The sequence below is a fragment of the Theropithecus gelada genome, chromosome 14 (genome assembly GCF_003255815.1).
Source record: "Theropithecus gelada isolate Dixy chromosome 14, Tgel_1.0, whole genome shotgun sequence".
Lineage (NCBI taxonomy): Eukaryota > Metazoa > Chordata > Mammalia > Primates > Cercopithecidae > Theropithecus > Theropithecus gelada.
In genome coordinates, this window is record NC_037682.1 from 68010699 (window position 1) to 68035212 (window position 24514).

The following is a 24514-nucleotide window of genomic DNA, read 5'->3' on the forward strand; positions in this document are numbered from 1 at the left end:
AGCCCAGTCCTATTGGCCTTCTTGCCAATCCTTGACGCAGCATGTCTCCTCCTGCCACAGGCCTTTGCACAAGCTGCTTCCTCTAACCAGAACATTTCTTCCTTTAGCACCTACCCATCTCATTTATTAGGCTGATTATTTGAGCACTATCTGTCTAATCCACTGGACTCTAACCTCTTGTTTGTGTTTACCCAGTCTTATATCCCTACCACCTAACACCATACCTGGCACATAGTATGAGTTCACTGAAAATTTGTTGAATGAATAAACAGCATCCACAGTGGTCATTTTCCTTCATCCCCCCCTGTTATGACGAAAGAGTTGCCCTTGTCCCACCTGCTGTCTAAGGCAGACCCTTCTGTACTCTCACCTGTGTGGTAAGGAACCTATCCTCTTTCACCTCGGGACATGTTTCCTGCTGTGCCTCACCACATCCCTGCAGCTGCTGAGCTCCCCTCTCTCTATGCCAGGCTTCCCACCAGCTTCATTTCCTTACCTCTAGCCACTGCTGAACTCATACTAGTCGGCCTTCATCCCCTGCTACTTCAGTTAAACTTTCATTTACCATATTATCAGCACTACCTACCAATGAACCCACAGAATCAATCCAGCAGACGTTTTATTTTCAGATTGGCTTGACCTGTCTGCTGCACTTAACTGTTGATATCATCCTTCTTACATTAGTGTTTCTCTGAGTTTTTCTGGTGAGATACTTCTTGGTTTTCCTCATATCTTTTAACCAGTCCTTTTCTGGCTCCTTCTCCCCATCCTTCGTTCATATTCTCAAGGCTCTGAAGTGGTTCTCTTGTATACCATTTCTTTAGGCCATCTCATTCATACCTATGACTTCGGTTTCCATCTAAAATGTTTATAATCCCTTATTTGATATTTTCAGCCCAAATTTTGTCACTTTATTTTATTTATAAATAATAAATATATTTAGTTTATATTATAGAGTATAAATATACTACAGAGAATATAGGTATAAATATATAGTATACAAGTGTATTATATTTATATATAATAAATATATAGCCAGGCGCTGTGGCTCACGCCTGTAATCCCAGCACTTTGGGAGAATCACCGAAGGTCAGGAGTTCAAGACCAGCCTGGCCAACATGGCAAAACCCCATCTCTACTAAAAATACAAAAATTAGCCAGGCGTGGTGGTGCATACCTGTAATCCCAGCTACTCGGGAGACTGAGGCAGGCGAATTGCCCCAACCCAGGAGGCAGAGGTTGCAGTGAGCCAAGATCACACCACTGCACTCCAGCCTGGGCGACAGAGTGAGACTCTGTCTCAAAACACACACATACACACACACACAAACACAAACAAATATGCACCTGCTCCTCCTCCTGTGTTTCCTATCACAATTCACAGATACCGCCATCTGCCTCGTTTCTCAATCGAGAACTGAAAGGGTCATCTTTGACTCCTCCGCTCTTTACCATTTTGTAACAATCAATCCATCACAAAATTCTTTTGGTTCTTCCCTCAAATCTATTCACATATCTTCCTCTCTACTTCTGGAACCCTAACCAAAACTGTTACCATTTCTGGCCTGGAATTTTGCAATAACCTTCTCTCCAGGTCCTGTTCCCCTTTATTTACCACACTGTAGCCAGTCTGGTCTTTAAAAAACATAAACCCCATCTTATTACACCCAAGCTTTAAAAAGTTATTATCCTCCCAGCTGGGCATGGTGGCTCACGCCTGTAATCCCAGAACTTTGGCCCAGGCAGGCGAATCATGAGGTCAGAAGATCGAGACCAGCCTGGCCAACATGGTGAAACCCCATCTCTACTAAAATACAAAAAATTAGCCAGTCATGGTGGCGGGCACCTGTAGTCCCAGCTACTCGGGAAGCTGAGGCAGGGGAATCACTTGAACCTGGGATGTGGAGGTTGCAGTGAGCCAAGATCATGCCACTGCACTCCAGCCTCGCAACAGAGCAAGACTCCATCTCAAAAAAAAAAAAAAAGTTATTATCCTCTCATTTTCCTTAAGGATACAGTGTAGACTTGGTTTTCTTGTGGTTTATAAAACCTTGCATAGTCTGGTACCTGCTGACCTTACCAGCCTAATCTTATGGCACTTAACCCCTCACACTCTTTTTTTTTTACCCTAGCTCCTAGCTGTTTAATTTCACCCGTAATTTTATAAAAAGATGGCAATTCCATTCTGTCAGTTGCTTAGGTCCAAAACTTTGAAGTCATCCTTGACTCCTCTTCCTCTCACACCTCATAGAAGATCTGTCACCAGATCATGTTGGCTCTGTCTTCAAAATAAGAGAATCCAACCACTTCTCACCACCTCCACAGCCACCATCTTGGTTCAAACCTCTGTCTTCTCTTACCTAAAGTTTTGCAGTAGCCTCCCCTTGTTTCTTTTCTTGTTCCTCTGCAGTTTATCCTCACAGAGCAGCCATTAAACCCTCCAGTGCTTCTCCTGTCATTCAGAGTAAAAACCGAAGTCCTTGCTGTGACCTCCAGGACCCTGCATGATGTAAACCGATCCCCTTGCTGACCTCATCTCCTGGTCCTTTTTCCCTCACTCTGCTCCAGGCACTCTGGCCTGCCTTCACTTCCTTGGATGTGAACATACCAGGCATTCCTGTCTCAAGGCCTTTTCACTTTCCATTTCACCTGCCTGGAACACTCTCCCCCAGATAGCTTCAAGACTTTCTCACTTCCTTCAGGTTTTTGTTCAGATGTAATCTTCTCATTGAACCTCCTCTCATTTGTCATGTCTTTCCCACTGAAATGTAAGCTTCATGAGGACAGGAATTTTTTTTGTTGTTTTGTTCACTGTGTTAGCTCAGCACCTAGAACAGTGCCTACCACAAGGTGATGATGCAGTAACTATTGCTAACCGAGTGAATTAAGAATAGTATTTGCTTTATTTGTCCAATGCTCATTAGAGTCTTTGGTATAAAATAAGTAAATCATCTATTGATTGAATCAGTTCTTTTACACTAATTTCAAGTGCTCTTTCATCTTCTCTCTTTCAAATTTCTGACCTTTACTTTCTTCAAAACTAGTTTTAAATTTTCCACGTATAGGAAGCTGCCTACAATTAATCCTGTCGCTCAGACTGGAGTGCAGTGGTGTGATCTCGGCTCACTGCAACCTTCATCTCCTGGGTTCAAGTGATCCTCCCACCTTAGCCTCCCGAGTAGCTGGGATTACAGGCATACACCGTCATGCCTGGCTAATTCTTGTATTTTTAGTAGAGACAAGATTTTGCCATGCTACACAAGCTGGTCTCAAACTCCTGGGCTCAAAGGATCCACATGTCTTGGTCCCCCAAAGTGCTGAGATTACAGGTGTGAGCCACTGTGTCCAGGCTGTTTTTCTCCTATTATTTGCCATTAGCTAAACCTTTTTTTTTTGGTTTATTTATATTGTATCCCAAGATTGTATTATGAAAATGTCTAAACATACAGAAAAATTGAAAGAATCTTAATAGTGGACACCCATACACCCACCACCTAGATTCTGCGGTTACTTTCGCTGTACCTGTGTTATTGTATCTTTCCATTTATCCATCTGTTTATGTATTATATCAACCTACTTATTTCCATGAATCTTAAAGTAAGTTTCAGATATCAGTAGACTTCCCCCCAATGCTTCATCATGCATATGATTAATCAGAGCTCAATATTTGTTTATGATTCTTCTTCTTTTGAGGTAAAAGTTATATATAATGAAATATACACTTTTTTTTTTTTTTTTTGAGAAGGAGTCTCACTCTGTCACCCAGGCTGGAGTGCAGTGGCATGATCTCGGCTCACTGCAAGCTCCGCCTCTCAGGTTCACGCCATTCTCCTGCCTCAGCCTCCTGAGTAGCTGGGACTACAGGCACCCACCACCACGCCTGGCTAATTTTTTGTATTTTTAGTAGAGACGGGATTTCATCGTTTTAGCCAGGAGGGTCTCGATCTCCTGACCCTCGTGATGTGCCCACCTCAGCCTCCCAAAGTGCTGGTATTACAGGCGTGAGCCACCGCACCCGGCCAGAAATATACAAATCTTAAATGAACTATTCTCAGTTCCATCAAATACGTATGCATCTGTACAGTCCAGCCCTTGTCAAGATACAGATCATTGACTCTCCCCTGAAACTTCCCTCTCTCTGCCCTCTCTCTTTTTTGTAGTTTTGTATTTGTATTTCTATTCCCTCTCTCTTTTTTCTAGTGAATCACTGTCTTTCCCAGTCCCCTACTTAACTATTGTTTAACCATAAGCATGCAGTATGAACTTATTGTAGGTTCTTTCATCCTCAACACTTAGGTGGTTTTCAGTTTTTGGCTATTATGAGTAAAGTTGCTGTGAACATTTTTGTACATGGTATTTTTTTGGGCAAATGTTTTCATATATCTTGGGTAAATACTCAGGAACAGAATTGCTACATCATAGGATAAGTGTATGTTTAGTTTTATAAGTAACTGCCAGACCTTTTTCCGTAGAGTGTAATGTACATCTTATACTCCCACTCAACAATATATAAGAGTTCTGGTTGCTCCACATCTTAAGTCTCTTAATCTGGAGGTTCTCTCCTTCTTTATTTTTCCTTGCAATTTTTTCCTTGTTGTGTAAGTTAAACTTACTCCGCAGATCTCTGTAAAGTTCCTCACATTTTGGATTTTGCTGATTGTATTAACATGTGTATCTTTCCCCTGTGTTAGCTATAAACTAGAGATAAAAACTTAGATGATCATACTGAGTTTTCTTGGCAAGAATACTTCATAGGTGTTACTGATGCTTCCTTTTGTATCACATTTGGAAGCACATTATGTCCAATTATCTCTTTTTTGTGTGTAATGTTACACACAAAACATTTTTTTGGTTAGTACCCGTGACCACTCTTAGTCTAATCTGCCCTCAGTAATCTTTCTGAGGAAGGATTTTAGATTGACATGCAGTGGTCTCTCTAGGGGGTGATTCTGATCAAAGGCCAGAATGACAAGAAAGTGTCAGCTCTGGGAAGACTTCAGGAGCAAACACTTAAAAAACAGATAATAGCAAGTTCAAAAGTCCCAAAGTAGGAAACAAGCTTGGCATGTTCAGGGAACAGAAAGAAAACCAGCCTGACTTGAGCATAGCGAGTGCCAAGGAGAATGACATGAGGTAGAAGTGGCTTTAGCCACATAAGGACCTGTGGGCTACCCTGTGTGGTTTAAATTTTATTTCCAGTGCAGTGGAAAATCTTTTGATGGTTCTAAGTAGGAGACTGTGCCACGATCAGATTTGATTTTTCAAAGATCAGTTGGCTGTGGGAAAGAGGGAGAAAATGTCCATTGTTAATCATGCTTTTCATAGATTATAACTTTAGCCCGAAGCAATGGATATCTGTTACTTTCTGTGTTACTTTAAATTGATTATGATGTTTAAAATGAGATATCACTTATGGGGGAAGGTTAAATGGCCCTTAGAGTAAAGTTATTAATCCAAAGAAAGATGGAAACTTAAACAATAGATTTCAGTCGTTAAGTATTAAATGATAAATGGAAATGGAAATATTCTTTTAAAATGGCTTATTTTTTAAAGAGTACATTTTGGGCTGGTTAATAAATGTGACTTTTTAACATGGAAACAGATGCTCAAATATTTTCAGTCCCCAGTGTAACCCCCACAGCCAGCCATTTCCATCTCACATACCTATAGCCTGCCTTATACTTTCACTGCATTACCATCAACAGTTAAAACTCCAGTGACACTATACAACATAGCAGAAAAATGTGAGGGTTTTTTTTCCCCCTCTTTAGTCTTGGCAGAGTAAAACATAGTCCTTTTTACTCTACCAGGTGCTTTACTTTGGCCATAATAATTTAGTATGGGTCTATAGCCTTTGGTCACTTCCCTTACTTGATACAGGGGAAAAATAGGGGCAGATTGCATGCTGCTGGCATTTTAGATTAACTCTTTTTTCACAGGTTTTTTTTTGTTGTTATTGTTGCCCTGGAGAACTTGAATGAGGTTCGTGTTGTTTTTTTTGTTGTTGTTTTGTTAATTGCTTCTTTAAAGTGCATGTAGCCTTAAGACTTACCATAGCCAACCAAGAACTGGTTGCTCCTGATAGATAGTAGGTCGTCCCACCAGTTACACAGACTGGTATTCCACAGGAGGAGCCCAGTAGGTATTCATGTTATAATCTATCCCCATTTCTGAACCACTAAGCATACAAGAGTTAACTCACAATTTACTATAGTTGTTGTAGGGGGGACTTTTTGGGAAAATAAACATTGAAAATGTCTTTTAAAATGAGTTTTAGGTCCGGGCATGGTCACTCATGCCTGTAATCTTAACACTTTGGGAGGTCGAAGTGGGAGGATTGCTTGAGCCCAGGAGTTCAAGACCAGCCTGGGCAACATAGTGAGACCTTGTGTCTATCCCCTGGTGCCAAAAATTAGTCAGGTGTGGTGGTGCACACCTGCCGTCCCAGCTACTTGGGAGACAGAGGCAGGAGTATCACTTGTGCCCGGGAGGTCAGATGCTGCAGTGAGTCATGATTGTGCCACTGCACTCCAGCCTGGGCGATAGAGCAAGATCCTATCTCAAAAAAAAAAAAAGAATTTTATTGGTTTTGGCAGATACCCTGATTTAATTTTGGTTACTTCTTTAAATGTGATGTAGCCCTCAAATAAAGCATGAGGCACCAAGAACAAGAATTGTGCACATGTGAATGTGAATCATGAAGTGTGGGAAAATTAATGCACTACCACTAGAACATGAAATAAATGAATATGGAAACAACTACGAATCGATCTCTAGGCATTAAATAGGCAACAGGAAGGTCAAAGGAGAATCGTTGAGTCCTGGAGCGGTCAAGGGCAATTTAAAAAGGAATGTGTGGCGGGGCGCGGTGGCTCACCGCTGTAATCCCAGCACTTTGGGAGGCCAAGGTGGGTGGATCACGAGGTCAAGAGATCAAGACCATCCTGACCACCATGCTGAAACCCTGTCTCTACTGAAAATATAAAAATTAACTGGGCGTGATGGCACGCAACTGTAGTCCCAGCTACTCGGGAGGCTGAGGCAGAAGAATTGTTTGAATCCGGGAGGCGGAGGTTGCAGTGAGCCAAGATCGCGCCACTGCACTCCAGCCTGCCAATAGAGCAAGACTCCGTCTTAAAAAATAGAATAAAATAAAATAAAAATAAAAATAAATGCGACAACTTGAACTAGATCTTATGAAGGATGGAATAGTGTTTAGATAGGAAAGCAAGAAAGATGGACACTTTCGAGAACTAAGTAAAGGCAGAGAAAGAAAAGTGAACTTGATGTGTTTGTGACACTGAGGAAACCTCTTGAGCAAAAGGTGACAGATCAATTGGGCACATGGGTCAGATCACTTAGGCCTTGAAAGGTAGGCAGAGGAGTTGAAATTTAAAACAATAACTGATTATGAAGCAGGGCTGAGAAGTGACATAAGAGGTCTTCCTTAAGAGAAAATAATAACTTATATTTGTGTCATGCTTTGCAGTTGCAGTGTACTTTCTCAATCTTGAGGTGTTGTATCCTCACAAGATACTTGTGAAGAAGGCAGGAAAGATGATAGTTTCTCCACTTCACAGCTTAAGAACTTAGCATTAAACTAGTTATGATTTACCCAAGTTCATATAACAACTAAGTATGTAATGGAGCTGAGACTGGAAAAACTGTGTCTTTTCTGTCGTAATTCAGTTTTTAAAAACGTACTAGACTTCCTAAAATCAATCTGACAGTGATATGGAGCATGAACTGGCATTAAGGATTCTGGCTAGGTAGTAAGCAAACTGATAAGAGCTTAGAACAATGACTCTCAACTGGAGGCAGTTTGAACCCCTTTCCCCACCCACCCAGGCAACACTGGGCAATGTCTAGAGACATTTTTGGTTATCACAGCTGGGAGTCCAGTGCTATTGGCTTTTAGTGAGTAGAGGATAGAGATGCTGACCCTGCTAAACATCCTGCAGTATATAGGACAGCACCCCACAACAAAGAATTATCCAGAGTGGCAGCAGGGATGGAGAATGTTACAGAGTTGAAATGACTTGTCAGCTCGGTGAAGCACTGCGTATGTAAAAGGCAAATCAGGTGGGTAAAGTTGAATGCCGCTCTACGTCCAAGTAATTGATAGAGAAAAGTTGTAATGGCAAACTAGTGTGGACAGGAGAAAGTATACTGAGTTTGAGGTAAAGTCATGGCCTCAGAATATATTGAGTCCATGTTGTCACATTTTGTATAAATACTAATGGCAGAAGTAATATGTATGATTTAAAAATTTGAATTAACTATAGCCATGTCCTCATCCCGAGTTGCCATCAAAGAACTCAATCTGGATGTGAGGCTCTGAAGGTGAAGGCAAGAAACTGTCGGCAGCTTGGAGTCCTTTGTAAAAATGTCTGAGTTGGTGGGGAGAGGGTAGTGTTTATAATAGTTGTATCTTTTATAAATATTTGAAGTTTGAAAATCAGTTTCTTGTCACAGTTTTTTTCAAGTTGTGTGTGATATATTTTTCATGGGTTAACGTCTCTAGGTGTGTATATATATATTATATATGCACACACATATTTACATATATATGTCTGTATATTTATGTATATAAATTTACATATGTGTGTGTATATATGTATATATACACATATATTTACATATATGTGTGTGTGTACACACACACACACACACATATATATATAAAAATTAGTAAAAAAGAAAAATCCTGCTCAGGCTCAGCCTGTGCATATGAATTTCTTGTTTTGGTACTTCACTTTCCAAATTTCAGTCGGTCTACTTTGCAACCTTAGCTGCTACCTGTCATGATGACTCTTTGGCATTAGAGTCTCAAATCTTTCTTGGGTCCCGAAGGAAAAAATGAAATTATATTCAGTATGTTTAGTTTCACGTATTCAGAATTATAGAATCTTGGAGCTGGAGGAGATACTATGCCTGATTGAGTCCAGTGGATCATCTAGTATTTGATTCCTCTTGTGTTAGTCTCTAAAGCTACTGTGAGTTACCACAAACTTCATGAGACAAACAGCAGAAATTTACTCTCACACAGTTCTGGAGGCCAGAAGTCCAAAATCAAAGGTCATCAGGGCCACACTCCTTTCTTTATCCTTTACAGCTTCTGGTGGCTCCAGGCATTGCTTGACTTGTGGCTGCATAGCTAAGCTCTGCCTCCATCTGCACACAACCTCTTTTCTCTTTGTCTCACCTCTGTGTTTCCTTATTATGATACTTACTAGATTGAGGGCTCACCTGACTAATAGAAAATGATCTCAACTCAAGATCCTTAACTATTTTAGATCTTTTCATCAAATAAGGTCACTTAGGTCCCAGGGATTAGAATATGGACATATCTTTTTGGAGGCCACTGTGTAACCCACTACATCCACTAAATACATGTCCATTGTTTGTTTGTGTTTGTCGCCCTTCTCTGCTTGGCTGCCTCTAACCAAGATCTTTAGGATTTTGAATAATTTTGTAGTGAAATCAATCTCCTGTAATGCATATACCGTTCGCTTTGGTTCTCCCTGCTTGAAGCCATGCAGAAAAAAAAATGAATTATTTTTCTCTCTGAAAGTCCTTCATTTGTTTTCCCTGAGACTTGTATCCTCCGGGACAAACACCTTTGGTTCCTTCAACAATTTCTCTCAATACTGACTCCTGTTCCCCTAATCATCCTGGGTTTGCTTCTCTAAAGCATTCAGAGGCAATAGAGAGAATACTGAATTTATTATTGAAGACCTAATACTGAGGCCATGTCTCTTCCACTTACTACTTAGGGGACCAAGGCAAATCAATTTATTTTAAATAACAATAATACTGACTGCTTCATATTTCACTGCATGCTTTTTATAGTCAAATGAGATTGTTATAAACGTTCTCTAGAAACATAACCTTTAAGTAAGGATACAAGTGTTCATCTGTCTGTTTGTAAAATACTTTCACTCCCAGAACTGAGCATAGGTCTCTCAGTACAGTCTAACCTAGTGCAAAGTAGTAATCACTATCACGTTCCCCAGCTGAGCTGCTCCTCTTCTGTTACCACAGCCTGGGATCACAGTAGCTTTTTTGGTAGTCATCGTGTAATTCTTAACTCATATTGAAATTGTTCCGTACTAAAGAGTTCCAAATCGTTTTCACAAATAATCTTTTTTAAAAAAATTCAACAAATGTTTATTGAGTTCTGCTAGTAGCAGTGCTTAGACACTTCACAGAGAGGCAAAGAGGAACAAAATAAAATCGGTTTCTGCCCTCTTGGAGCCTACAGTATCATAAGGGAGACACACATTAACCAAGTAATCACACAGTGAGTGTAAATTTACAATCTGAGACAGACTGGAAAAAGAAAGGGTTGCAAACTGACCTAAGCCAATTTGATAGTTCACAATGATATGAGTATTTACAGTAGATAAAGGTGGGCTCTGATAATTAAGATTGGAGGTCTGCAGTTCTCCCCACTAACCTCTTCACCAGCTGGTGTTAGTTACAGTGACAGTAAGGCTCAGATGGAATTCTGTCACACATGTAATCTTATTTATTGCTTTCTAATTCCTTGATTTTTCTATTTATAGAAAGAGTCACAAGGTATGGTTCAGTTAAGGCCATGTGAAGGCAGTAGAGTCAGTGAATTTTCTATGTGGAAATTTAATTTAATTTGAAAATAATATTAGCCATTTTAATTGAATATAATAATAAATTGCATTGAATCTTCATAGGAAATACATGGTTCATCCTTCAGTTATTTAATGTAATACTCCTTTAATGAGTCCCCTTTGCGATGTTATGGACCTACTTCTGGTTGTACTTTAATGGCCACATTCTTATCTAAAGCTTCTATAGCTTGCTAACGTAATTCTCCAATATAAGATTTGTATCTTATGTTCTGATAATAGGTTTTGCCCTTTAAAATGGGTGTTTTTCAAGATTGATAGATCTATAAATCCATGTACTTTTGCAAAGTAAGATGAATGCATGATAGTTATAAGCTATTTTACTCTTCAACTTCAAGTGACCTAAGAATTTGAAAGCAATATAAAATGTAAATTCTGTCTTAATATTTGATCTGTCTTTGCATTGCCTTCTTTGAACCATACCTTGTGGCTTTTTGTATAAATAAGTCCCACTGAAGTCATAATAAAGACAAATGTTGTGAAATCAATTTTTTAGGAATGTTGAAGCTTGGTTTTCAACGTATGCTGATCTCAATTTACTCTTCTAACATACAAAACAGTTTCTAGATATATACCTTGAAAATGGAGATAGCTATGGGTTTGGAGAGCTGTTCAGATAGTCTACATTGGAAGCTTATAGAATAACGGCTAGACAGCAAAGAGGTTTAGGACTGTAGTAGATTGTCTCTAAAGTGCCCCTGTTGGGTATTTGCAAATATGTTGTTTCTTTGCAGGCTACCCCATCTGAATTTGAATGATTCCCAGACATCTTGCAAAAACCTGGTGTTGCACTTTGCTTATCGTGAATTTGCTATGCTGCCATTTTTATGCATCTCAATTTGAGGCCAAACTACATGTCCTAGTTTATTTTTTACTGTTTCAATTAAATATAAAGCTCTGTCTTCTTAATGGGTGTGTGAAGCATTTAGTGTTCCTTTAGTAGAGAATAAATACAGTTCATGACCTTGCTCACTCCCCAGCGCTTATAATTTTATAGTGTAACAAATTTGCCTTTGGATACTATATAGCCAGCAACCCCTGAGAATTTAATATAAAGCCCTTAAATTCTATTTCCTTTATTTTATTTCCTCTAGAAAATAATGTCCTTTAGGCTTTATGGAATGTATCTTTTCCTCAGACAATTAAAAGACAATTGAAATTAAGAGTAGTAATTGTCACCTGCCATTCATTTCAATAAGATTATTTTATTCTTGAGAATAATTGTATATCGCAGAAGGAAGATGAAGTTTTCTTCTTGACCCTAAATAGTTATTGATCTGTTTGTAAAGAAATCTGTATCAGATGCTAAAACTTTTGCTTGATCTTGAGAATCAGAAAACAATGACTAGACTATAGGTGTGCTCTAACCTTCTTCATTTGCAAGTATAAAGAAGGGGAATAGTGAGGGGAGTTACTCTCTAAAATAACTCATTATCTTTATGAAGATCCAGATCGCATGCCTTTGTTGCTCCAGTGAGGCAGGTTAAAATAGAAAGTCCTGTATGAGAGGCTTGTGGCTCGAGCACATTGCCTTAGAGAAGTTGCATCCAAATAGCCATCCCTGTAAATATGAGTGAATATTTTAATGAATTTTGGCTCATATTGGCACTGTTGATTTCAATGGTCACCTTAAAAGAAACAGAAATCTTGCTGGGCGCGGTGGCTCACGCCTGTAATCCCAGCACTTTGGAAGGCCGAGACGGGCGGGTCACAAGGTCAGGAGATCGAGACCATCCTGGCTAACACGGTGAAACCCCGTCTCTACTAAAAATACAAAAAATTAGCCGGGCAGGGTAGCGGGCGCCTGTAGTCCCAGCTACTCGGGAGGCTGAGGCAGGAGAATGGCATGAACCCGGGAGGCGGAGCTTGCAGTGAGCTGAGATCCGGCCACTGCACTCCAGCCTGGATAACAGAGCTAGCCTGGGTGACAGAGCAAAGACTCCATCTCAAAAAAATTAGGAAAAAAAAAAAAAAAGACACAGAAATCTTATATATTGCTTCTAAGTCTGATTTTTTTTTTTCTTTCCTAATCTTTCTCTCCCATTTAGTAGAAGTTGAGATGTCAGGTCCAAGATATTAGAGGGAAAAATTTCTGGGATCTTAATCTTAGCTAAGGTGACAAGTTTATGATATGTAAATAGGAACCAGTGGCCTCAACTCCTTGGTGGAGTGGATTGGTCACTTTCTTAAACATTAGTTCCTTGTTCTGTGACCTATTCACTTCTTCTTTTGAAAGAAAGCAGCTGTTATTCTGACTTAATTAATATTATGAAGATGTCAGTAGATTGCAATGACTATAACTAGGTGACTTAGTCCAGTTCAGATGTTTATACTGTATCTAAGAAATTTTAGCCTCTGTTGACAACTTGGAGGTTGTATTTACTCAGCTTTGGAAAATATCTGATCCTTCTTTACCTTTCTTAGGTTTCCACTGTATCCAAAAGGAGGGGAGAAGTTGCAATTTGATTATGGTGTCTATCTTCTGAACAAAAATATAGCCCAGGTAAGTCTCTGTTCTTCACTTATCTCCTACTTCCATGCATAGCCTCTTTCCTTAGATTGCTAGCCCTTTTTCTTTATAAACATGCACTGCAGTTGACCCTTTTATTTAACCAGTTACATTAGTAATACACAGTTCTTCTTTTGACCACATTTTTTTTCTGTGCCCTTAAAATGACTACAGGGAAGCAATGAATACAAATTGGAATCCTCTTACTAAACTCTGAATCTCTTTCTGTGTTTTTACTTGCTGGTAGACTGCACTTCGATGTGTGGGCTTCATCATCTCTTGCCTCTGCAGCTTGACCAATTGTAATTTTCTTTTCTTAGGCTATTTCTAGGGACTCAGTTTGCATTGTTGTTTCTGGAGTAAAAGTTCAGTGCCTATGCAAGTACTTCATGGTATCCTCACTTTGTTATTCAGGGCCCAAAGGAAAAGACCAAGCACATGGCCTTTCCAGTCTGTCTTGGATGTTTGTGGCACTCTCAACATCACATCAGTTAGGATCCCACCTAAATAATGTCTTTCCGTATGCCATAGTAAGACTATCAGATGCCTAGGTTTGTGTTTTCCTGAAAGAAATATGTAGCATTTCTTTAGCACTTCTGGCCCTACTTCAAGATGTAGGCATTCCATAAGTTTTCTTATTATAAAGGAAGACTAACTTCCTTTGTTTTTGATTTGTTTTTGTTTCTGTTTTTGAGTCAGAATCTTGCTCTGTCGCCCAAGCTGTAGTGCAGTGGCATGATCTTGGCTCACTGCAACCTCCACCTCCCAGGTTCAAGTGATTCTTCTGCCTCAGCCTCCCAAGTAGCTGGGATTACAGGTGCGTGCCACCACGCCTGGCTAATTTTTTGTATTTTTAGTAGAGATGGGGTTTCACCATGTTGTCCAGGCTGGTCTCAATATCCTGACCTCGTGATCTGCCCACCCCGGCCTCCCAAAGTGTTGGGATTACAGGCCTGAGCCACCGCGCCTGGCCTGTTTATTTTTATAAATAACGAGTGTTTTGTTTTGTTTTCATTGGACATCCTTCCAATTGGAATATCACATGGATGAGTGTCCACAATTTGGCTGTTATTTAAAGACGTTGTGAGCTATATCCTCAGATCTTTTGGTTTAACAGAAGTAATAAGATTTGCGATGCTTTTGTTTTTATGAGCCTGTGTTTATCCACATGAATGTAAAGACTTGCTGAACATTCCCTTACTCATTTCTAATCAGTCTAGAATTATTCCTCTGTGTAGTATCATCTGCCACTCTTCCCCTCAACCAACCTCAGTTTAATGGTGGGGATTGTTTTAATTTGTTTTTTATTAAGATTGTTGTCCTTTTCTGAAATTGGGTCAGATTTCTGGATTGCATTCCTCAATTTATCGTTTGCTTCACCCTTCACACTCATTGTCCTCTCAACCATACTGCTGTTACTGTTACTTCCACTCCAGCTCCAGGAAAGCAGCCCTCTGACAGTCTCTGGCCCATGACTTACCTTTCCATGTGCTGTTCTTCCCACAGCTGATACTTGCCCACTCTCCATTTTTGGCAGACAGGTATTTCAGTCAAAGAATCAGGGCTTTCATTCCAAGGCTGCCTAGCTCCCACTCTGCTGATCACAGTTCTGTCATACCTTGGAAAAGGCAGTGCTTAAACAGAACTGGTCAGAAGTGCTCAGACTGAGGCCAGGTGTGGTGGCTCATGCCTGTAATCTCAGTACTTTGGGAGGCTGAGGTGGGATCGCCTGTGGCCAGGAGATAGAGACCAGCCTGGGCAACATGGCAAAACCCCATCTCTACTAAAAAATACAAAAATTAGCCAGGTGTGGTGACATGTGCCTATAATCCCAGCTACTCAGGAGGCTGAGGCATGAGAATCTCTTGAACCCGGGAGGCAGAAGTTGCAGTGAGCTGAGATCGTGCCATTGCACTTCCAGCCTGGGTGACAGAGCAAGACTCTGTCTCAAAAAAAAAAAAAACAACAACAACAACAACAAAGTGCACAGACTAAGACTGCACTAAGGAAGAAGTAAATTAGAGAGCCCCTCCAGCGATCAGCGATGTCAGCTGTGGTGGAAAGAGCACGTAGATACTAGATACTACAGGATCCAGAGTTTGAGAGTAAAATTGGCATCATTTAGTAGAACTAAGTTCTGATTTGAGTTCAGAACATCTCTTCTTGCCCTATTTTCTCTGTCTTGCTCTAGGCACATAGGTCCTAAGGTCAGAAGGCTGTTGGAAGCTTCCTGGTGAAACTTAATCCTGCTGAAATGCCTGTATTTCTCCATATATCCCAACTTCAAACATACACACAATATGCATATATGTATAGACGTACACACATATGCACAAACACACTTCTTTCTTCTCAAGGGCCCCAAAGGATGGTATGACAAAGGATGATATAAAGTGTTGCTAAGAATACCACAGCTTGCTTTGAGAGCAAGACCAAGATGGAGGCGATGTGCAGGGGAAAACTTAGCAAAGTCAGCCCTCCTCATCAGACTCTCAACTCTCGGACCTGTTTGGTCCCCACTTCCCAAGAGGCCTCTGAGTTTATTATTAACCGAACCAAGGCCACAAGTATGCTGACCTAGTTTTACTCATCTAAGAAATGGATTGCTTGTAGTAATTGTGTATCCTCTCCAACTTTATATATGCTCTTTGAAAATTGAGAGAGAGAGAGAGAGAGAGAACAATCAATAGGTTAACTACTCTGAATCCATAGGGGAGCAAGCAAGTATCTTCCTGTCTGGGTTTTCTTTTTTTAATCACACTAGAGGCAGTTTTAAAAGGAGGGTACAGTAAACTTCTTAAAAACTGGCTTTTTTATATTTCAAAATGTTTTCAGGAAGCTCTTTAAGCAGTTAGAAACTTTTAGAACAGTTGTGACCTTTCAGTTTTTTTGCCTCAGCTCTGTCTGTTCTGTCTCTCGCTGTTTCTTGGGGAAGCTTCCATTTTGTCTTTGACCTTACTCCCATCACTTTTTCACATTTTGATTTGTAACAAATGAAAGAACCATTAATTGTTACGGCTCCTAACCAAGCATTATAGCAATCAGATATTTCCAGCTTTTGAAGGTTTGTTTTTATAGACATGTAGACTAATACATGTTGTCAAAGGGGAGTTTGTCTTCTCAGCCAGTCTCATATGTACCCCATCTCTCAAGATGTGAACAAATCATACTATTAAAATGGCCTCACCTCAGTAATTTATAAGCCACATTAGTGGAGGTGGATGAAAGCATTGGCATGTGTTAAAGTGCCAGAGAAAAAGGAGTGAAGTCATTTAATACTGCATCCATAACTTGGTTGAGGATTTGAATAGTCAATAGGACCTTTCATCACAACCAGAAGTCGTAGTAAAATCACTTTTTTGGTAGAGGAAATGACAGAATTTAGTAATATTTGTTACTTCAGTATTTGGGATCAGTCCAGCCCAAGTTTTGAAAGCACAAGCTTAGAGAGACAGGCCTTCAAGTAGAAATCCTCAAGTGTTGTTTGAAGAGCTGAGAGCGCTGGTAAGGCCTGCTTGCGCTCTTCATGTCACTGCTGTCTGAAGGGGTGTGTGTGTGTGCTGGATTAAGTACTAAGAGTGAGTGAAGCAAAATGCCTCGTTTTCAGCACCATTTATTAATATTTGTCAAATGCCAGCCTCTTCAGTTGGAAATAGCCTTCCTTGTTGGCTACCATGTAACGCTAGGAATGGGCCTGTCAAAATTCAGGTGCAGTATAATTGACGTTGACTTTAAAAACCAGATCCTGCCATAATTTCAGTTAGTTCGTGAGTACATTATATTAGAATTTGTGTAGAGAACAGAAATTTGCTTTTAATTCTCAGAGCATAAAAATTACATGTAAAACGAAAATTGTAATACTTTTATCTTACATTTGTGGAGAGCCTTATCGTTTGTAAAGTACATGCCTTATAGTTTGTAAAGTACATTCACATGATCCCTATCATCACCCTGCAAAGTAAAAAGGGCAGATACTATTAAATGGATTTGAGGACAGCTTGGCTTTTGACATTTGTCCCTCCAGTGTCATATCACATGATTTGATAGGTGTGGCAGAGATCCCCTTACTTCTGTAAACTTCACTGTTCTGTATATTTCCATCCTAAAAGTGCACCAAATCAAAGAAGGCGACATTCCCAGATAGAAAAGGAAGCAAATGTTTTTTGAGAATGGAGACAAAAACTATTTTGCATATCATATTTCCATTAGCAAGCACAATGCCAGAAACATTATAAATTCTAAAGAAATTAATAATGAATGGTGATATAGCACCATCACACAAGAAACTAAGACTTAGAAAAGTTAAGTGACTTTAATGAATTTTAAAAATTGTGATACACACACATGCACACACACAGAAATGGAATATTATTCAGCCTCTGAAAAGGATATACTGCCATTTGTAACAACACAGATGAACCTGGAGGACATTATACTAAGTGAAATAAGCCAGACACCGAAAGACAAAGACTGTGTGATCTCAATCGTATGCAGAATCTTAAATGTAAAGGTTGAATAACTAGTAACAGAGAGTAGGATGGTGATTCAGTGGGAGGGAGGGAAGGAAATACGAAGAAGCAGGCTAAAGGGTATGCAAATTTGCAGTTAGATAGGCTGCATAAGTCTGGAGATGTAATATACAGAATGAGGATTATAGTAATAGTGTATCATGTACTGAAAATTTGTCAAGAGGGTAGATTTCTGCAGTTTTTATCACACACACCCATGAATATGTTAATTTGTTTGACTGCTGTAATCATTTCACTATGTATATGTATATCAAAACATCATATATACCTTAAAACATGTTGTATCCCTTAGATACAATATAAAATTTTTTAAAGTTAGGTGACTTGCTTAAAATTCATTAGTTTATTCAACAGTATTTGTTGAGCACTTACTGTGTGCTGTGTACACTGAGTTAGGTTGCAGTAGGTAGAGCAGTGAATAAGATACACAAGATCCCTGATCCCTGCCTCGCTAATATGCTAGACACAAAAGAACAAATATTGTAGCATTCCATTTATATAAGTATCTCCAAAAAGCAAACTCATGGAGTCAGAAAGCCACATTAGAGGGCTGGGGGAATAGGAGAGCTATTGCTTAATGATTACAAAGTTTCTGTTGGGGTGATGAAAAAGTTTTGGAAACAGATGGTGACAACAGTTATATAACGTTGTGTATGTAATTAATGCCACTGAATTTTACACTTAAAAATGGTTTAAATGGCAAATTTGAATTGTACACTTTAAATGGGTGAGTTGTATGTTATATGAATCATATCTCAATAAAGCTGTTTTAATAAAAGAAAAAGAAAGATCCCTGCCTCATGAAGCTTGTAACCTGATGGGAAGAGACATATAATAAACAGAGAAAGTCATTTTAGATTGCGATAAGTGCTGTGATGGAAATTAATTAGGTGATATAATAGAAAATAACTGGAAAAGGACCTACTTTAGATTAAATTGTCAAATAAGCCTTATTGAGGAAGTGACTGTTGAGCTTAGACATGAATGATGACAAGCAACCAGCCATGCAACCAGCTAGGGAACAGAAAGTTTCTGAAGGTGATGGGAATAGCAAGGGCAAAGGCCCTGAGGTAGGAAAGAGCTATGTTGAGGTAACAGATGGAGGGCTGATGTTGTGGCAGGAGTGTAGTAATTGAGGGGCAGAGGTAGCCAGGGAGCATAGCATATAAAACTCAGAGACCACAGCAGTTTCCTAAATTATTTTAAATACAAAGGGAAACCATTGAGTGAATGATGTAAGCAGGAAAGTGGTATGATTTGATTTGTTTTTTCCCAAAGATCATTCTAGCTACTACTTTTTTTGGCCCCACCCACCCACCTCCACATTCTAGCTACTTTAATGGATTGCAGGGAACTAGAGTTGAAGCAGAGTTACCAGTTAGAAGGCTACTTCGGAAGACCAGATTAGGGGTGATGGTGGTTTGGATCAGGATGGTAGGGGTAGAGATGGAGAGAAGTGAGCAGATTTGAAATATATTATGGGACATGAACTAGTGGACTGAATGTGGGAGATGAGGAAAAAAGGAATGTCAAGAATGACTCCTAGGTTTTGTGTATGAGCAACTCCTTGGATGATAATGCCATTTATTGAGATGGGGAAGGATCCAGGAGATGGGAGCGGGGCAACCAAAAGATCTTCTTTGCAAATGTTAAGTTTGAGTTACCTATTAGAAATCCAAGTAGACAACAGGATATATAAGTCTGGAGCTCAGGATTGGAGGTCAGTACAAGGTATAGAAATTTGGGACTCATCAACATAAAGATGGTATTTAAATCCAGGGAACTAGATGAGATTACCCAGGGAGAGAACGCAGAGTTGAGAAGAGAGGGAGACAGATACAGACACACGCCTACAGTGGGATTTAGCCCTGGGAAATTACATTTAGAAGTTGAGTATCGGAGGAAGAACCAGCAAAAACTGAGAGGAATGGACAGTGAGGTAGGGAGAAAATGGAGAGAGAGTAGTGATTTGGGAACTAAGAGGAGTAAATTTCTGAATAGAAGAAGTCATCAGTATGTCGAGTTATGGGTTTATCACTGGAGATGACTGTGGGATTAAGGGAAGTTTCTTTTTGTTTTTTTTTTTTTTTCTTTTAATTGGTTTGTTTTGTGGGAATCTGGAATGGTTTGTTTGCTTTGTTTCTGAAGATGGCAGGTATCAAGACATATTTATGCTGATGAGAGTGAGCCTTTGCTCTTGCCACTTGTCCCAAATTACCTTTTCCAGATGCATGAAGGATGGTGGGTTCTGGGTAAGGAAGAGAACAGGGAAAAAGTCCAGCTCTTTATTTATCTTATAAAAGGAAGACTTTTGATAGGTATGATGTAAATGTGTAGTTCTCACCACAACTCCCACCATACTGTGAATATATCTTTGATGTGAAGATGAATTGACCATCTGTACAGGCACTGAATTAGTTTAACTTTTGGATAAAGTGAAGAGAGCTATACTGAAACTAAATAATTTTCTTCCAGATTGTTGGTACTGAGCCTTTAGTAGACTTTCTGAGTAGTTTCACATGAGTGTGCCAACTGTACAGAATTTAAGTGACAGATTCCTTTTTCTCCTAGAGCAGCGGTGTAATCAGTCCCTGGTTCCTTGGGGATCCCCAACACCCTCAGTAGGTCTGGGAGGGTGGAAGTATTTTCATAATAATACTAAGACATTTTTGCCTGTTTCACTGTGTTGACATTTACATGATGGTGGGTAAAACTGCTGGCCACTTAGAACAAATCAAGGCAGAGAAACTAAACTCGGCTAGCAGTATTTGTCTTCTGTAAGACTGTGTACTCATAGTTTATATATATATTTAAAACAGGGTTCAATTAAGAATGCCCTTAATGGCTGGGCGCGGTGGCTCACGCCTGTAATCCCAGCACTTTGGGAGGCCGAGGCGGGTGGATCACAAGGTCAGGAGATCGAGACCATCCTGGCTAACACAGTGAAACCCCGTCTCTACTAAAAATACAAAACATTAGCCAGGCATGGTGGCGGGCGCCTGTAGTCCCACCTACTTGGGAGGCTGAGGCAGGAGAATGGCGTGAACCCGGGAGGCAGAGCTTGTAGTGAGCCTGATCGGGCCACTGCACTCCAGCCTGGGAGACAGAGTGAGACTCTGTCTCAAAAAAAAAAAAAAAAAGAAAAGAAAAGAAAACAGAACCAAAGACAAAACCACATGATTATCTCACTAGATGCAGAAAAGGCCTTTGACAAAATTCAACAGCCCTTCATGCTAAAAACTCTCAATAAATTTGGTATTGATGGAACGTATCTCAAAAGAATAAGAGCTATTTATGACAAACCCACAGCCAATATCATACTGAATTGGCAATAACTGGAAGCATTCCCTTTGAAAACAGGCACAAGACAGGGATGCCCTCTCTCACCACTCCTATTCAACATAGTGTTGGAAGTTCTGGCTAGGGCAATCAGGCAAGAGAAAGAAAGAAAGGGTATTCAGTTAGGAAAAGAAGAAGTCAAATTGTCCCTGTTTGCAGATGACATGATTGTATATTTAGAAAACCCCATTGTCTCAGCCCAAAATCTCCTTAAGCTGATAAGCAACTTCAGCAAAGTCTCAGGATACAAAATCAATGTGCAAAAATCACAAGCATTCTTATACACCAGTAACAGACAAACAGAGAGCCAAATCATGAATGAACTCCCATTCACAATAGCTTCAAAGAGAATAAAATACCTAGGAATCCAACTTACAAGGAATGTGAAGGACCTCTTCAAGGAGAACTACAAACCACTGCTCAGTGAAATAAAAGAGGAACACAAACAAATGGAAGAACATACCATGCTCATGGATAGGAAGAATCAATATCGTGAAAATGGCCATACTGCCCAAGGTAGTTTATAGATTCAATGCCATCCCCATTAAACTACCAATGACTTTCTTCACAGAATTGGAAAAAACTGCTTTAAAGTTCATATGGAACCAAAAAACACCCTGCATTGCCAAGACAATCCTAAGCCAAAAGAACAAAGCTGGAGGCATCACGCTACCTGACTTCAAACTTTAGACTAAACTTTTGAGAACCACTGTCTTAGAGAATGTGGCCTTCCAGATTTTCTATGAAACTCTTCAATTGCTCCAATACACATGTGTCATTTCCCCAAATGTGGAAACATAGTATGAGAGACCTACCAATTTGCATTCCAGGAATGATATGTAGTACAAGTCAGAAGGCTAGCAGCTATCAGTGGATTCTTCCCTGTTGCTTTTGTAAGCCAGGCCTCTTCTCTCCTTTTCTGAAAGCTCAATATTTAAGAGTAATACTTTGAGGGTATATTGAACAAATAATAATGACGATTTACATATGTATAGAATGTAATGGCTTTGGAGTGTGTATTTTTATTTGTGTAGCTCACTTCATACTCTATGAAGTATGTTGACCAAGTCTATCTTTAGAGATAAGGGATTGAGCTACTGCTATGCTAATTTCCTAGGGATTGACAAAGCTATTAAATGGCAAGCAATTCAAAACCAAATCCAGTTATGTCCTACTAACATTGTTTGTTTTTCTTTTTAATTTGGGCCTTCTTACAATTCAATGAGTTAGACAGGGCATAGACAATTATCTGCATTTTACAGATGAGCCCCCTGAGACAGTGAGTTAAGTAGAAGAGCTAAAATTAGAACCTGGAGATTTCATGACTCCCTTCGTTTTACCCTATTACTTCTCTTCCCCTTCAAGTTAAGACTTCATAGAAAGTAAAAGTAGCTTCTCCATCCAAAACAGCTGGGAACCTGCGTTCTGCCAAGGACGTGGTCCTTCTGTAAATCTTTACTCCTGGGGCCCACAGTGCACAACTATTTAGAAGGGATCAATGCCAGCTTATACCCAGCAGCTTAAATTCATGTATATTTCTTTAACATGCAGCCAAATGTATGTGACACATGAGAAGAAAATATGCTTTTATTTTCATAATTCTTGGAATCAAAAATACAAATTCCAAGGATGTTTTAATAGTCATAATGCCTTTCCCAACTACTGCATACAAAATTTGCCAATAATATGGTGGAAGCTCTTTATAAAAAGTACTAAATTTAAAAAAAAATAACTTCACTGAAATATATTTCATATACCATACAATTGACCCATTTAAATTGTACAATTCAGGCCAGGCGTTGTGGCTCACACCTGTAATCTCAGCACTTTGGGAGGCCGAGGTGGGCAGATCACTTGAGGTCAGGAGTTCGAGACCAGCCTGGCCAACCTGGTAAAACCCTGTCTCTACTAAAAAAATACAAAAATTAGCCGGGCAGGGTTGCAGGCGCCTGTAATCCCAGGCTGAGGCAGGAGTGGAGTGGCATGAAACCAGGAGGTGGAGGTTGCATGAGCCATGCCACTGCACTCCAGCCTGGGCAATAGAACAAGACTGTGTCTCCAAAATAATAATAATAATAATAATAATAAGTATATAGTTCAGTGGCTTTTAATATATTCACCAAATTGTGCAACTATCACCACGGTCAATTACAGAACATTTTCATTGCCCCCAAAAGAAACCCTGTACCCACTAGTAGTCATTCCTTATTCCCTCAAGCTCCCCATCCCTGGGCAGCTACCAGCCTACTTTCTGTTTGTATAGATTTGCCTGTTCTGGACATTTCTTACAAATGGAATCATAAAATATGTGGTCTTCTGTAACTGGCTTCATTTGCTTTGCGTAGGCTCAAGGTTTATCCATTTTGTAGCATGTATGAGTCATTCCTTTTTATAGCCAATTTTTTTTTGCAGTTGGAAGATGTGTATGTATATATAACATGTTATTTATCCATTTATGAGTTGGTAGACTTTTGGGATGTTTCCATTGGCTGTTTTCAGAATGCTGTTATATGAACATTTGGATACAAGTTTTTGTGGGGATATAGTTTTCATTATTTTGGGGTGTATATCTAGAAGTGGAATTGCTGAGCCATATGGTAGCTTTGTTTAAATTTGAGGAATTGCCAGACTGTTTTTCTAAAGTGGCAACACCATTTTATATTCCCACTACTAATGTACAAAGGTTCTGTATTAGTCTGTTCTCATGCTGCTAATAAAGATATAGCCATGACTGGGTAATTTATAAAGGAAAGAGGTTTAATGGACTCACAGATCCACATGACTAGGGAGGCCTCACAGTCATGGTAGAAGGCAAAGTGGAAGCAAAAGCACTGTGTTACATGGCAGCAGGCAAGAGGGCGTGTGCAGGGGAACTCCCCTTTATAAACCTGATCTCACATCAGATCTTGTGATACTTACTCACTCTCACAAGAACAGCACAGGAAAGACCTGCTCCGTGATTCAGTTACCTCCCACTGGGTCCCTCCCATGACACATGGGAATTATGGGAGCTACAATTCAAGATGAGATTCGGGTGGGGACACAGCCAAATCATACCAGGTTCCCATTACTCTGTATCCTCACCAACACTTATTTTATGTGTTTTTTATGATAGCCATCCTACTAGTTGTAAATGGTTTTGACTTGAATTTTTTCTAATGACTAATGATGTTGAGTGTCATTACTCTTTATGTACTTATTGGCCATCTGTGTATCTTCTTTGGAGAAATGTCTATTCAGACCCTTTGACCATTTTTAAATTAGGTTGTCTTTATTTATTTATTTAGAGGCAGGGTTTCACTCTATAGACTAGGCTAGAGTGCAGTGGCATGATCATAGCTCACTGCAGCCTCAGACTCCTGGGCTCAAGCAGTCCTCTCACCTTAGCCTCCCACATAGCTAGGACCACGTAGCCAGGCACATGTCACCGTGCTCTGCAATTTGTCCATTGAATTGTAAGAGATCTTTAT

The 24514-nt window shown here is 39.7% G+C and overlaps 1 protein-coding gene across 2 annotated transcripts in view; it reads left to right on the forward strand.

Moving 5' to 3' along the window:
- Positions 1-24514, forward strand: part of UVRAG (UV radiation resistance associated) — a 330830-nt gene that overhangs the window by 241103 nt on the left and 65213 nt on the right. For both annotated transcript variants that reach the window (XM_025357265.1, XM_025357266.1), the window contains exon 13: positions 13092-13170. In XM_025357265.1, the coding sequence (XP_025213050.1) occupies positions 13092-13170 (79 nt within the window). The remainder of the gene's footprint in view (positions 1-13091; positions 13171-24514) is intronic.